General features: G+C 41.4%; 1 protein-coding gene across 5 annotated transcripts in view; it reads left to right on the top strand.

Annotated features, from left to right (window-relative positions):
* DBNL (drebrin like) overlaps window positions 1–8912 on the top strand; it is a 33524-nt gene extending 24612 nt beyond the window's left edge. For 2 of the 5 annotated variants that reach the window (XM_089539163.1, XM_089539161.1), the window contains 5 exons: window positions 278–383; window positions 2260–2406; window positions 4897–5018; window positions 5644–5749; window positions 6407–7559. In XM_089539163.1, coding sequence (XP_089395289.1) covers window positions 278–383; window positions 2260–2406; window positions 4897–5018; window positions 5644–5749; window positions 6407–6546 — 621 coding nt within the window. In that variant the 3' untranslated portion in view covers window positions 6547–7559. Of the gene's footprint in view, window positions 1–277; window positions 384–2259; window positions 2407–4896; window positions 5019–5643; window positions 5750–6406; window positions 7560–8089 lie in introns of those variants that run through there. The other 3 variants (XR_016282385.1, XR_016282384.1, XM_089539162.1) reach the window with 3 other exon arrangements.
* Window positions 8913–13745: the final 4833 nt, after the last annotated feature.

Genomic DNA, 13745 nt, shown 5'->3' with positions numbered 1-13745 from the left:
CAACATCATACGCATGGTTTTAGCTGTTTTCTTGGATATATGCTTTATTCTAGTTTTAAATATATTAAGAGATGCTTTCTGTTGCCTGCCTACATCAGTTTTCCCGCCCTGTTGAATGGGTCAGAGGTGACATCATGTATTGACAACTAATGACAGCACTTCTTGATGCAAAAGATGGATAGCAGCGTTAATCAATACTGCTAGATTTCCCTCTTCTCTCCCCTGCCTTGGATTACTGTGGGTTGCCAGGAATCATTCTATTTTTCTCTCCATGCAGGAAGCAGCATCATTAATAGCGCAAAGATCAGTGAATCCCCGTGACATCTTTAAACAAAAGGAGAGGTCCATGTCTACAGAAGCAGCAGCCATCAGTACCCAGCCAGGTATCAGACAGAACTACTGTCCCCTCTCATTAAGGCATGACTGGAGATAAACCACTACTATTTTGCCAGTAGAACAGCTGCCAAATGCTATGCCTGCTGAGAGCAGGGGACCGTAGAACTGGAAGATTTAAAAATGGCATAAACACAGACAATTCCCCTGTTTTGGTGACAAAACCATTATAGGTGACCATTTGAAGTTTGCGCCAATAACATTTTGCACATACCACATGGACTCTGAAGGAGCCTCAGTATAGTATATCCTCTGGGTTTTCCCTGTAAGTTCTGGGGCTATGAAGCAGGAGAGGGAATTAGGACCTCATGAATGGGAAAAGAAGAAACAGTATCAACTACAATGTGTTACAGATGAATTTATCCTTGCCACTAGAATCTACACTGCAAACATCTCAGAGACGTTCTCTGTTCACTTAGCTACAGTGACAGGCCCCAGGCAGATACATCCCAGTACCATAGCCACCAGAGTAGTCCTGCAAGGCAAAAAGTGTCCATGTGTTCTTGAGCAGCAGTTTCAGTGGCTTGGGCAAATTAACCAGGCTTTGTCAATATGCAAAGGCTTTATGCCACCCCTTTGTGGAGTCACTACTTTTGGGAATGAGCAACACTGTAGTTCAGACAAGCCACAATATTCAAGTTTGGCAAGTGTTTGGGAAAAGGAGTATGCATGGGTGACAGGCCCACTAATTGTGTGCTACTGTATGTGTTTGTGCATCTCTTGTTCTGTGTGGGATGTCTTGGCTTACTCTGTTGTCATAGTACAGTTTGGTATCCCAAAAAAAGTAAGTTCTTATTGTACTCAAATGTCTGAGTAAACTTGTGCAAGTTTTCAAGTACCCTTTTTCATTGTCCCCCTTGCTATGGTGTCTTAGAGTCAATGTGGTGTACTGGTTTGAGCATTGGACTAGGACACTTGGGAGACCAAGGGTTCAAATCCCAGCTTGGTCATGTAAACCCAAGAGGTGACCTTGAGCAAGTCACACTCTTCCAGTCTCAGAGGATAACAATGGCAAGCCCCCTCTGAAGAAACTTGCCAACAAAACCCCATGATAGGTTTGTTTTAGGGTCACCATAAGTTGGAAATTACCTGAAGGCACACCACCACAACAACAACATGGTGCCTGAATTGACAAACCATATTCATGGAGGCGATGAGCTGATGAAAATTACAGATAAGCCTTTTTAACATGGTTTGCCTAATATAAAGTAACCAATCAGAATAACAAAACAGTACAAACCAGGAATAAAAAATAATCAACCAAAGGCCCCCCAAGTCTGGAAGATCTCTGCTGTTTACCATACAGTCATCAGAAGATACTCTTAACATATTTTTCTGAAAAAGAGTTGCAGAGCCTAGGCACAGCTACTGAGAAGATCCTGTTCCTTGCCAAATGCATTTGATAGGTTTTTAAATTTGGGTTTTAAGCAACGATTTGAACAAATGAATTAGTGCAGTCTCTTCATTGAGTCATTGGATACTTGTTCAATTTGCTTAGATTGATAATTTGTCTGGATTCAAAGATGCAAACCTTGGCCTTTATCGCCTCGGTCATTCTTGAAATTTTGTTTAAGAGATTAGTTAAAATAAACTTTGTTAAAGATGTTAGTTAAAATAATTTCTTTTAGTCTTTTAAAGAACAGGGAACATCTCCAGATGTTCTTGAGCTGCTACTTTTCCCAGCTCCAGCCAGGATAGTCAGTAATGAGAGATGATGGGGAGTTGTAGTCAAATGGCATCTAGGAGGCCATGCACTAGGGGGCAGTCATTGGGGTTTAACTGACTGACTTATTCAGCACATGGTAGTGGTAAGGAATATGTGTCTCACCAGTTCATGCTTTTGTATTGACTTGCCTCCTTTCCTAGGCAAGTTACGGAGCCCTTTTCTGCACGAGAACAATCATGTGGAGGTTCCTGCATCCCCTGTTCATTCTTCTGTGCAAGATGTTCACCCTCCTGTTGTTCATTCATCTGTACATGATACACCTCCAGTCTCTCCTGCTCCTGAATGTGGTAAAACATTATGAGAGAGTTTGCAATTTTAAGTGTTTGCATTGAATTTTAATAGCTGAAAGTGTACTTATGATATCTTATGGTCTAACAAGACTTTTATGTTGTCCCAGCCTCAAAGCAGTAAAGGAGTCCATGGTCAGCACATACCTCCTTTACAAAATTTAAAATCTACAATTTGATAGGGAGATTATGGTTGGCTTACGTCTTGTAAATATCCAAAGCATTTCCCCTCTAAACATTGGCTTGGACCTACTTAAAGTGTTGGCAACAGTGGAGTGAAGAAGAGTCATGGGCCACATTAACTACAGACGCATGCGCCACAAAGTGAAGAGCCAGTTTTTAAAAGATAAAACCATCTAACATCTTCTCCCAGGCACGGGATGGGAAACTAATTTAGAAGGAAGCAAGGATAAAAGACTGAGAAACTTGGATAAAAGGCTCACAGAGGTCTATGCCTGCTTTCAGCTATTTGCCTTTTTCTTTGTGAATCCAATGACAGAGAAGTGGATAATGCAGAGGAGATCAAGAGGTAGAAGAAATCTTGCACCTTGTCTAGAGTGTGATACCGTTGCAATTTTCCATAATTTTGTTTACTGTCCAGAACCCTCCATTTTCTGGCCAAAGGTTCAAGTCTGGATGTGTTAAGAAGCAGTCTAGTGAGGGATCCAAGCATCAACTTTTACTCATTGTTGGGTTTCCTGTCTGTCACTATTTCTCCATCATTGCTACCATTCCCTCCTCCAGAGGCAGAAAAACCTGCTCCCACTGTGACACCAATGCCTACACCTTCATTCCACACTTGGCTTAGACACCATCACCAGACCTCGGCTGCTATCATCATGGATTCATGGGTGCTCAACATAATAGAAAGGGGCTATGCCATTGAATTGAAGAAATATCCTCCCACAGGGATCCTTCGTACTCCTCTTCCCCATGCTTCTTCAAGAAGTTGTCCACATCACTTCTGGATGGTAACACTCAGCTACATCCTTCCCCTAATGCAAGAGGGTGACTGATGTGCTACTCTGGACATGAAACAGGTTTCGATTCTTGCCCTTTGGCCTCAGCACAGCTCTCCATCTCTTTATGATTCTGGTATTTGTAGTTTGTTGTTGCTCTGACAGAGAAGGCTAAATATTTCACAAAACTAAAATCCAAGAATTCCATATCATTGAGCCATGACAGTTAACGTGGTGTCAAACCGCATTATTTTTGCTGTGCAGATTAGGTCTCAATCATGATTCCTTATCAAACAAGACTGAAAGGTATCTTGTTTTTTGTCTGTGACCTTTCCTGTTCTTTATCTCTGTCTGCTCTGTGGGATGCTTGTTTTTTTGTGCTGCATGATCCATATGTATCCTGTCCTGCTGTTTTAAACATCTTTATCTTTTACTAAGACAAGACAACAGCTTTTGTATTTGGGAAGCTTTAAAAAATTAGAGCTGATTATCCTGGAGTTGATTCAATTGACAGCCTGAATTCGTAAGAGTTTTAGTTTGTAGTTGAAAGGTGGGAGAGGAAAGCAAGTAAAAGACTCATTGCCAAACCAGAAAGAGGGAACAAGAGAGGGGTGTTAATGCTTGACCACCAAGCTAAAATGTATGAGAAAATTTACATGACCAAATACTGATCAAAAGTGAGATGATGTGCACAGTATAACTGACCTCACTTTATTTTATTTTTGAAAGACTTAAGATTAATAGGGCTATGTAATGAATTTAAAAGACAATCCCCTGTCCACCAGATTCTTCATATAAGTGTTCTGGGAGTTCTTCAGCCTTCCCCAACCTTATGCTCTTCACACATTCAGCTTCATTTCTCATGGCCATGTTAGCTGGGGCTGATATTGCAGTCCAACATCTAGAGGGCACCATCTTAGAGAAGGCTGCCTCTTCTTCATTATTTAATCAGAGGTAGGACAAACGGATCAACAAAAGTCATAAAATGTGTTGGAGTAACAGGAAAAAGGAAGATTTGGCTAACATGTATCCATGTGCAGTAAACTGGCTAAACAATATCTAATCTAGACTGGTAAAAAAACATAAGAGCCACGCACAGTCCGATTCAAGGTCTATTTATTGCTGTATTTTGTATCCATAGTGAATAGCCAATTACTGTGAGAGGGGCCAAGAGACCACCCAGAAAAGCTTTGTAGGATTAAGAAATTGTGTTCGATTTACTGATCTGAGTAAACAGAATAGACCTTATGTCTGATGTATGAGTGTAATGCTAAGGTGCAGTCGCACAAGATTTCATGGAGTGTACCCCTCCATTTGAGTAGGTTTTCTGCAGAAAGTTTTAGCAGTATTAATTTCTTTTTGATAATTGTCTTTGGGATTTATGAGCGCTATAAGCCATCCCCATCTCCTCTGAGTTTGGGCAGGACAGTTAAGAAGAGTGCATCTGGTATTTTTGATTATAAAAAAAAAATCAACAGTACACCTGTTATTGATAAATTGAAATAGAAAAAGTTGCTTTGTTTCTTTGCAGGTGATTCTGTGAGACAGGATAACTATAAATCAGGCACTCCTGTCTACCAACCTGAAGTGACGCACGATGCTGTGTATGAAGAACCCCCTAGTCAACGAGTTATTTATGATGAGCCTCCTGAGGTCAGTCTCTTTAGATGATTCTTGCTGAATGAAAGAAGTGAATAAATGGGAGTTGTATGTTCACATCGTGATCTTTAAGTTGTTTTACCAATATTCCTCGTGGATGATGGACATTGGATCCAGAGTATATTTTTGAGCTTTTCAAATTGCAAACCGCCCCCCACTGCCCACTAATTGTTTTAGTGTGTAATTAATTCACACTAATTGTTTTCCACTGTTCAGGAGTAAGTACCAAAAACCAGCACCACCCACACCCAACAGGCAAGTATCAGTGGCCTTGGGAGAATTTCACGATTTGCACAAGAACAGAAAAATCTGTAGGGGAAAGAAGCCACTAAAAGTGGTGGGCTCACAAGAACTGAATGTCTATGTTCAGTGACTACAAAATGCTGACTAAGTATTTTGGATAAAGGAGACAAAAAACAGATGACAAGGGAAATGGAATGGAAAGCAATCACTGCTGCCAGAAGCTTGCTGCAGAACCCATCTATGTACATTAACAACTTTCCTGGTTTGTGCAGCCTTTATTTATTCACAGTATCCACAAGTTAAGTATTCACAGCCAGTCCTTTTATTTTGAGAAGTCCTGAGATGCTACTTCACTCTGTTAAATCTTCTTTTGTAGGAAGAGCCTGAAGATACTAAATATGACTACACTGATGTCTATCAACAAAATCTTAACCTGGAGGGAAAAGGTTTATGTGCTCGAGCTCTGTATGACTATCAAGCTGGTAAGTTCTGTGTTCACAAAAATACTTGCCTTCTAATGAATCCTAGGATGAGCTGCTACTTTTGCCACTCATAGAGGCAAAACATACAAGTGCAGAATCTGCAAATCAGAAAGGCAAATCATGGGTGCGCACCCCATTAGTTCCTATGGGACGCACCACCCCTTCCTCCCCACGCAGCTTTCAGCGTATGCTGAAAGCCATGTAAAGCCTGCCTGCGTATGACGCAGGCACACTGTACAGTGATGAAATACATGTTTTGCCTACAGACAGTCCCAGATTCAATCACTTAACTTTTCAGGTTATACAAGGATCAGGTAAAAAGGTGATACAAAAAATATCAGAGTCTGGAGAATTTGTATGATTCAGTATAGGCAATAGTAGATGTACAGGTAATTTGAATAGAGCTTGGGAAAGTTACCTTTTTGGACTGCTCCTTCCAGAATCCCACAGCCAACATGGCAAGTGGAGTTGTCCAAAATTTCAGCTCTTGAGTTTTACCTGTTAAAACTCCTATAAAAAGCTTGATTGATTTTGTCCTGTGTTATTTGCCCGCCCCCTCAGTTAGAATCTCTGCAAATATCAATGTGAGTTAATTTTTTAAGTAGTCACATGTATCCATTCCTGCTAGACCTGAATTTGACTGTATCTGCCTTTCAGCTGATGACACTGAGATCTCTTTTGACCCTGAGAACATTATTACCAACATTGAGATGATCGATGAGGGCTGGTGGCGTGGTTATGGTCCTGATGGCCACTTTGGGATGTTCCCTGCCAACTACGTGGAACTCATTGAATAATGGGCAATGCTGGAGGAAGAACACGAGCAATACTTGAAAGAATAACTCTGTCAAATCCAATTCTTTGAGGTGAAATTGTGTGTGGCTTTTTAAGAGTGAAGTGCCATTGCTCTGTGCCCCTGTAGCTGGAGCACCATCTGTACCTGCCCAGTAATGCAGAACTCTTTCTTTGCCTTTCTTTTATTTTCCTTAACTGGTATTTTCAGGTGAAGAATAGAAAATCAGTCTTGGCAGTACATAATACTTTCCTTCTCCTAGGGCTAAAGGCATTGGCCCAAAACATCCTTTCAAGACACAGCGGGACCAAATTATTTTCTGAACACCAACATGGAGTATTCAGGAGGTAGGAAAGGCTTAATAGAAGCAGGAGGGCTTTCTATTTCCATTCTCATGTTGCAGCTTTCTGAGACAGCATAAGGCATCTTTTTTTTTTTAAATGCCTACTTCACTGAGCAGCTTGTTAAGATTTAGCCCTGAAATCCACAACCCACTTATACCAGAGGTTTGCTTGGGAGAAAATGGATTGAGAGTTCAAGCTTTCTGAGATCCAGTCTGCTGGCAGCTGCTCAGGGCAAGTCCTGAATTATGGAACTGTGCAACATTTGTGCAGTATTGTGCAACTCCCTTCCATTTCAGTGAGTAATTCTTCAATGGAAGATTGTGCCCTCAGACCCAATCCTTTGTGTGAGGACCAAGCTACTTGGCTTTTAAATCTTGGATACTTGTGGAAATTCTCCTCTTGCTTTAGAGCAAAAGCCTTCCACTCAAATGTTTTGAGACATGGTTCCAGACACAAATTCCATCAAGGCAGGCAATAAATGATTGCCTTGAAAGCAATGCTAGCTTTGAAGTGTGGCGGACACTGCTTTAAATAGAATGCTGTGTGTGTGTGTGTGTGTTGTGTGGTCTGGTTAGTAGAGGAGGACCTTGATTTCTGTGCTATCTTTTCTAAAGCCTGTTACAGACAGCCAAAATAAAGCTGCTTCGAGTCACAGTGGAGGTATGGTGTTTCAATGATGCATGTGTCTTAAGAGTCCATTACTCGCACCAAAGCCACACTCCAGCCCTAAGGACTGGAGCATGGCTTTGGTGTGGATTCTGGACTCTTAGCACGCATGCATCATTGAAACACCATACCTCCACTGTGACTCGAAGCAGCTTTATTTTGGCTGTCTGTAACAGGCCTAAGATTTTAAAAGCCTTATTGCCTTTAGATAGGATTTTGATTAATTTTTCCCTTTACCCTTTTTAAGGAAAATAGTTGAATGAACTAAAATATAAAGAAACCTTGGGTAGCTGAGTCACTCAGGAATGGCATAACTTCATGCTGCGATAATTGTGTGACACTTGGCATTGCAAATCTGCTAACTATGTTGTTGTCATAAAGGTATTTGTGGCACATCTGGAATCAAACATTCCATTTTAAATGACATCTGCCAAACCTACTGATAGTCCCTCATCCATGACATGGATATGGGTGTAGTTTTTAAAAGCAAAATGAATTAGCCATTTCTAACATTCCCTTTGTTTTGTCTTGCTCAAGATAGTTCTGAAGAGATTCACAAGCAACTTTGAAAGAGTTTCCTGTACAAATATGGAGAATGGATTTTATAGAGGAGAATTATCCCATTTGCTTGAGAGAGCAAAACTAATGGTCTAGTAAGGTTAAATTCCATTCTCTTCTCCCTTTATGCATGACGTGGTAACAATTATGGTAACAAAAGATCTTAATGCAGCTCTCTGTTAATCTACTCCAGCTCGTTTTTCTTTATGGCAGGTTTTAATATAATAGTTTTTAAAGATAGTTTGTAGAAGCTGCTCACTACTGTATTTAATTCCCAAATATTCCCTTTCCCCCCCAGTCTGTGGAAGCTGAACCTGAATTACCTACTCGATTTCTGAAAAAGGGTGATGTTTTAACCCTTATCTCCACTCCAGTGGTTTGCAAATATAGTGAGAACCTTTTAAAAACACTGCCTGTCTTAACTTTCCTTATAGATCTTAAAATAAATTATGAGGCCCTCCCCTTTTTTCCTTTTGGCTTGGAAGCTTTGGGGACTCTTGATTCTATGTATAAAAGAAAATTCTATTTCCTTTTGTTACAGTAAAGGAGTGTGCCCTTGAGGATAACTGTAGCAGCCATCAGTGGCTTCCTAGGGATTCTTGAGAGCTAATTTTTATTAGAATTGCCAAACATCATGCAGGAATCATTGCTACTTGAGTTGTTGCTATTCACTGTGCCTCTTGCCTTTGTTCAGATCCTCCTCTTTTTCCAGCCTTCTGCCATGCATGAAGATTTGGGGTTGGGGTTAAAAAAGGTTGTGACAGGATGATATGAATAATAATAAAATTAAAGATGATCAAAACATTTTTCTATGAAGTATGCATCTGTGTATATACTTTTATTGTTTCAAGTGGGTACATGATCAGTCCAGTCTCGTTTTGGGTAGAGACGTGCACAGAGCTTGGCGGTTTTGGGGGGGAGGTTTGGACAACTCTCAAAATCCCTTGGTGGCCATGCTGAATGTAGAATTCAGAAAATTGTTCTCCAAAACAGTAATTTTCTTATGCTCTGATTACATGACCCCCTGAGAACTTTTTATACCTAATCAATGGCATCACTAGGGAGATGTAGGGGTGGGTGGGACTGCACTAGGTGACACCTGGTTGCGCCCTCCTCCCCATGCCATTGTGTCCTTCTCATGGGAAGAATGATGGGACGGCCCTGAGGGAGGCCAAGTGTGCTTCCCTCCCCCTGTACTGTCCTGCCCTGTCCCATTCTTCTCCTTATGAGGAGAAATACGGAGCAGCCTTGAGGGAGGCCAAATGTGCCACCCAAGAAGCCCCTGGAGCACACCCCCACACCAGCTGATACCAGGGGTGAGGACTCCACAATATCTACATGGTTTCTGGTTTATTCATACATAACAGAACACTATTTGCAACCTTCCAGAAAGCATTTTTGGCACACCTCCAGCAGGCCTGCCAAAACCACCAGTACCTACTCTAAACAGAAGTTTTCATGGTTTTACCCTATAAGCACTAACACAATGGGGCATATTTACCAAACAATGGTGTTGCTGTGCATATGGTAACAGATGGGCAACTAGCCCTTCAGATGTTTTAGCCTATAGTTTCCAGTAGTACTAACCAGCACAGCTGATGGCCAGTGATCCTGTGCATTGCAGTCTAAAATATGTGGCTGGTCATAGTTACCAGCCAAGTGTAAAGTACTTGGAATAACTATTCTCCTTAGGTTATATACCCTAAGCAGTATTGTTAAGCAATGTCCTTGTGAGTCAAAGCAAATGCAGTCTTGTGAATGGGTCTTCTACTCATTTAACTTAAGTCTGGTGTTCAAGTGATATTCATCACAAATGAAATTTGTTCATAAGACAGCCTGGAATCCAAATGCATGTTGGATGTACTTCATGTATTAACAGGTTGTTGAAAAAAGTTGTCTCTTGACAAGACAAGGGTTCAGGGAGAATCTTCCATAAGTTGTCTGCTCTATCCAAAGGCCCATGTTGTTTTTATTATTTGCCCTGTATGCACCTGAATGCCTAGGCTTCCCCCCTGCCTTTTGAGAAGTCAGCTGTCATTATTTTGATCTGTAAGATGTTTTTGCTGAGAGACTAAGGGTTTCCAGTTCTTGAGACAGCGGATCAATTGATTACAAAGAAGGATGTGCGTGGGGCTGGCAGCAGCTGTGATGCAGGATTGAGTTAACCGGGTCAGGCAGACATGACGGGGACAGTAAAAGAGACAGAGATGGATAATCAGATTGCAGGCTGCACCACAATTTCATTTCCGTTTTACCCCATTTCTTCTGCCCACCTCCCCTGGGATCCTCTGTGACTAGCCAAGATGTCATTAGACTAACAGCATATAGCTGACTTGGGATATGCATCTACGCAGTCACTTCCACTTGCTTCTAAAAAATATTTAATGCTATTTGAAAAATGCAGGAAGATTTTTGTAGAGGGCCTGGTAATCTGCTTGTTCCAGGTTCCCTTGGGTGTAGGCAGCTTAGGGGCAAGTAGCCATTATATTGTGTATGTCAGTCCAGAACAGTCCTTCACTTTCCTTATAATGTAAGGCTTAGCTGTGTTTACAGTTAGCATTTTCTGGCCTGGAAAAACAGCATTGCTTGCTTGCTTGCTTACTCAATGTCTTACGTACTTCTGTGTCTGTCTGACTGACTGACTGACTCTCACTTTCACTCTCAGAGCTGTCGTTCATAAATCTTAGTTTATTAATTGGATGAGTTTCAACGGGTGTGTACATATAAGATGGATGGTCTTAGGTTAGGTATTGCATCTTGTGCAATAGAGAAGAAGAAATGCCTCTTAAAATGGTGGTTGCTTTCTGTAGTTTTCCCTGATCAGTCCCAAACATAATTGATCAAATGTTGTTGTTCTTGTTGTTGTTGTTAACCACCCTTAAGTCGATCTCAATCCATGGCGAGACATCTCCAAGACTCCCTAACTGCTCTGCTTAGTTCCTGCAAATTCATACCCATGACCGTGATAGCATGTGGTCTTCCTCTCATTCTTCTTCCCTCCACCTTTCCTAGCATTATTGTTTTGTCCAATGGGTTGTGCCTTCTCATGATGTGGCCAAAGTACAACAGCCTCAGTTTTGTCATCTTGGCTTCCAGGGAGATTTCTGGCTGTCTATGGGATCCTAAGCACTCCTCTCCAGCACCACATCATGAATGAATTATGGCATGTACAATTCTAACTTTTGTTTTTAGTTATATATCTTTGCATTTTAGAATCTTTTCTAGTTATTTCATAGCCTCTCTCCCCATTCTTAATCTTCATCTTATTTCCTGCTTGCAGTCCCCATTCTGATAGAGGAGATGTTGAATGATTACTGACCCGGTTGGCTCACTCTGTTTGGCCCGTTCTCCCCACATGCCACTCCGGCAGACTCTCTATGCCCCCACTGCTTCCTGGGTGCATTTGCCCCCGCCATTTTTTTTTTTAACAATATTCATGTTTTTTTCTACTTTTGCAGGGATCCCATACCCCTAATTCCTTTGCAAATTGAGGGTCTACTGTATACAAATATAGTTCTACTTCTGAATTCAGGGATTTTTACATTTTTAGATTAGGAAAAACAGCAATATGCTTTTGCTATGGTTAAACACTTTGGACTCAAGGCCTCTTGCTGATCTACTGAAAGACTGTCTTGCACCTCTTTCATTGGGGATCTATAAGCAGATGGTTGTTGTTAATTGCCCTTGAGTCGATCCCATCTCGGGCAAACTTGTGGATGAGACACCTCCAAGCCCCCCTGTTGTCCACTGCTTTGCTCAAGTCCTGTAAATTCATACCTATGACCTCCCTAATTCAGGCTATCCATATACCATAGGGTCTTCCTCTCTTTCTGCTGCCCTCCACCTTTCTTAGTTGTTGTTGTTATTATTATTATTAAGCTTTGTATAGTGCTGTAAATTTAGTGTTATTGTCTGCATTCTGATCGATTAGAATGCCGAATGACTAGCCTGAGATGCTGGATTCCTTCCAATTCTTTCAGGCATCTACCAGTAGATCTCATTCTGTATTCTTCTCATATTTGACATAGGCCCACCTCTGTACCACCAGGTTACACCCACATTTTCACATTCCATTCCATTCCATGAGTATCTTTAAATGTATGTATATTTATATGAATTGAGTGGAATATATATCCTACTTTTTGTGCAAATACCCAATGCAGTTAATGTAACCAATCAGCACTTAAAATAATGCAAACAGCAGATCTGTAAAAATCATAATGTAAGTGAGCCTCTGAATTATGATGCATTACAATTCCAGTCATTTCTAGCCAGCCTAACCTGTGATGAGAAATTGTGCAGAGATGCAGTCTAACAAGAACTGGAGGGCCACATGTTCACTTTGCTGTGATAACTACACTTCATGACTTACACAGAAAATTGAAAAGAAGGACTAAGTATAATAAAAACTGAAAAGAAGGACCAGGTGTGTGTGCATATATAGCAGAACAGGCTAGATTCCACTTGGCAGCCATATGACATTGATAAAAGGAATAAAATAATAAAAGGAAATAACACACACATCTGTGTAAAAAGTTCCAAAATATCAGTCCCATCAGGCACTCGATGCTTTAGTTGCCAGCAGGAGAAAGGACACATAGCCAAAAAGGTTCTCATGAGACACTTGCATCTGGAGTGGGGGGCCTTCTGATCCAGATATTTGAGAATTATTACTCCCATAATCCCTTACCATGGGAGCCAGCATGGTGTAGCAATTTGCACCTATGACTCTAGATGCCAGGGTTCAAATCCCTGCTCAGCCATGGAAACTCACTGGGTGACTTTGAGCAAATCACACACTTTCAGCCTCAGAGGAAAGCAAAAGCAACTCCATCGAATGGGTCAGCTTAGGGTGCCATAAACTGGAAATGACTTGAAGGTGCACAACAACAAATCCTTTACCATTGACCGTAGTAGATGCGGCTTCTGGAGTTCAAACATCTGGAGGATCATAGGTTCTCCACTCCTGCCTTACATGCAAGTAGTTTCTTGTTTTTTTTTTTAAAGGAATTATTTCATACAAAGTCAAATGACATGTGACAGGAGTTTCCCAGAGATTCAAGCAGAAGTCTCTTACATCACCTACTACCTGATTCATCTGGCAGGGACTGAACCTGGAAACCTCTCTGTGCAAAGCCTATGCTCCCTTCCCACCCTAAAGGAGCAGTGGTAACAGCAGCCACAATCCTGAGATGGGAGGCGTCTGTCCTCCCACAGCTGGCACCAACATCTAATGAGCTTCCATAGGAGGAAACTGTGAAATCATGTATGTCACAAGGCTTCCTAACGCAGGCTCTGAGACAATCCTCTTAAAGAGATGAAATAACATAATCCTGCGTGGGCCAGGCCTCTTCTTCTCAGGCATGGGGGCTCAAACATCTGGGATAACATTGTAATTGTGAACCACACAGTCCAAGTTATTTTTGTTATAGGGAGCAAAAGGGGGCACCTTCATCTTGCTTTAAGCCCTACTGAGCTGTCCAGATGGAGACGCTTCTGTCTCTTCTCCATCAGGCAATGAGCAAGATATGGGTATGTTTTGAAGGTGCTGCCTTTGCTGTATTTAGCTTACTTTGCTTCTGAGTTGATTTCGTTGGAAATCTGGAGTACTGAGCACACACCAGTCTATTCTACC

This window comes from Sceloporus occidentalis, unplaced genomic scaffold (assembly GCF_023333645.1).
Source record: "Sceloporus occidentalis isolate IW3139 unplaced genomic scaffold, rSceOcc1.0.p SCAF_9, whole genome shotgun sequence".
NCBI classification, from domain to species: domain Eukaryota; kingdom Metazoa; phylum Chordata; class Lepidosauria; order Squamata; family Phrynosomatidae; genus Sceloporus; species Sceloporus occidentalis.
Note: the sequence above shows the minus strand (reverse complement) of the source record. Positions and strands in the feature narration are given on the sequence as shown.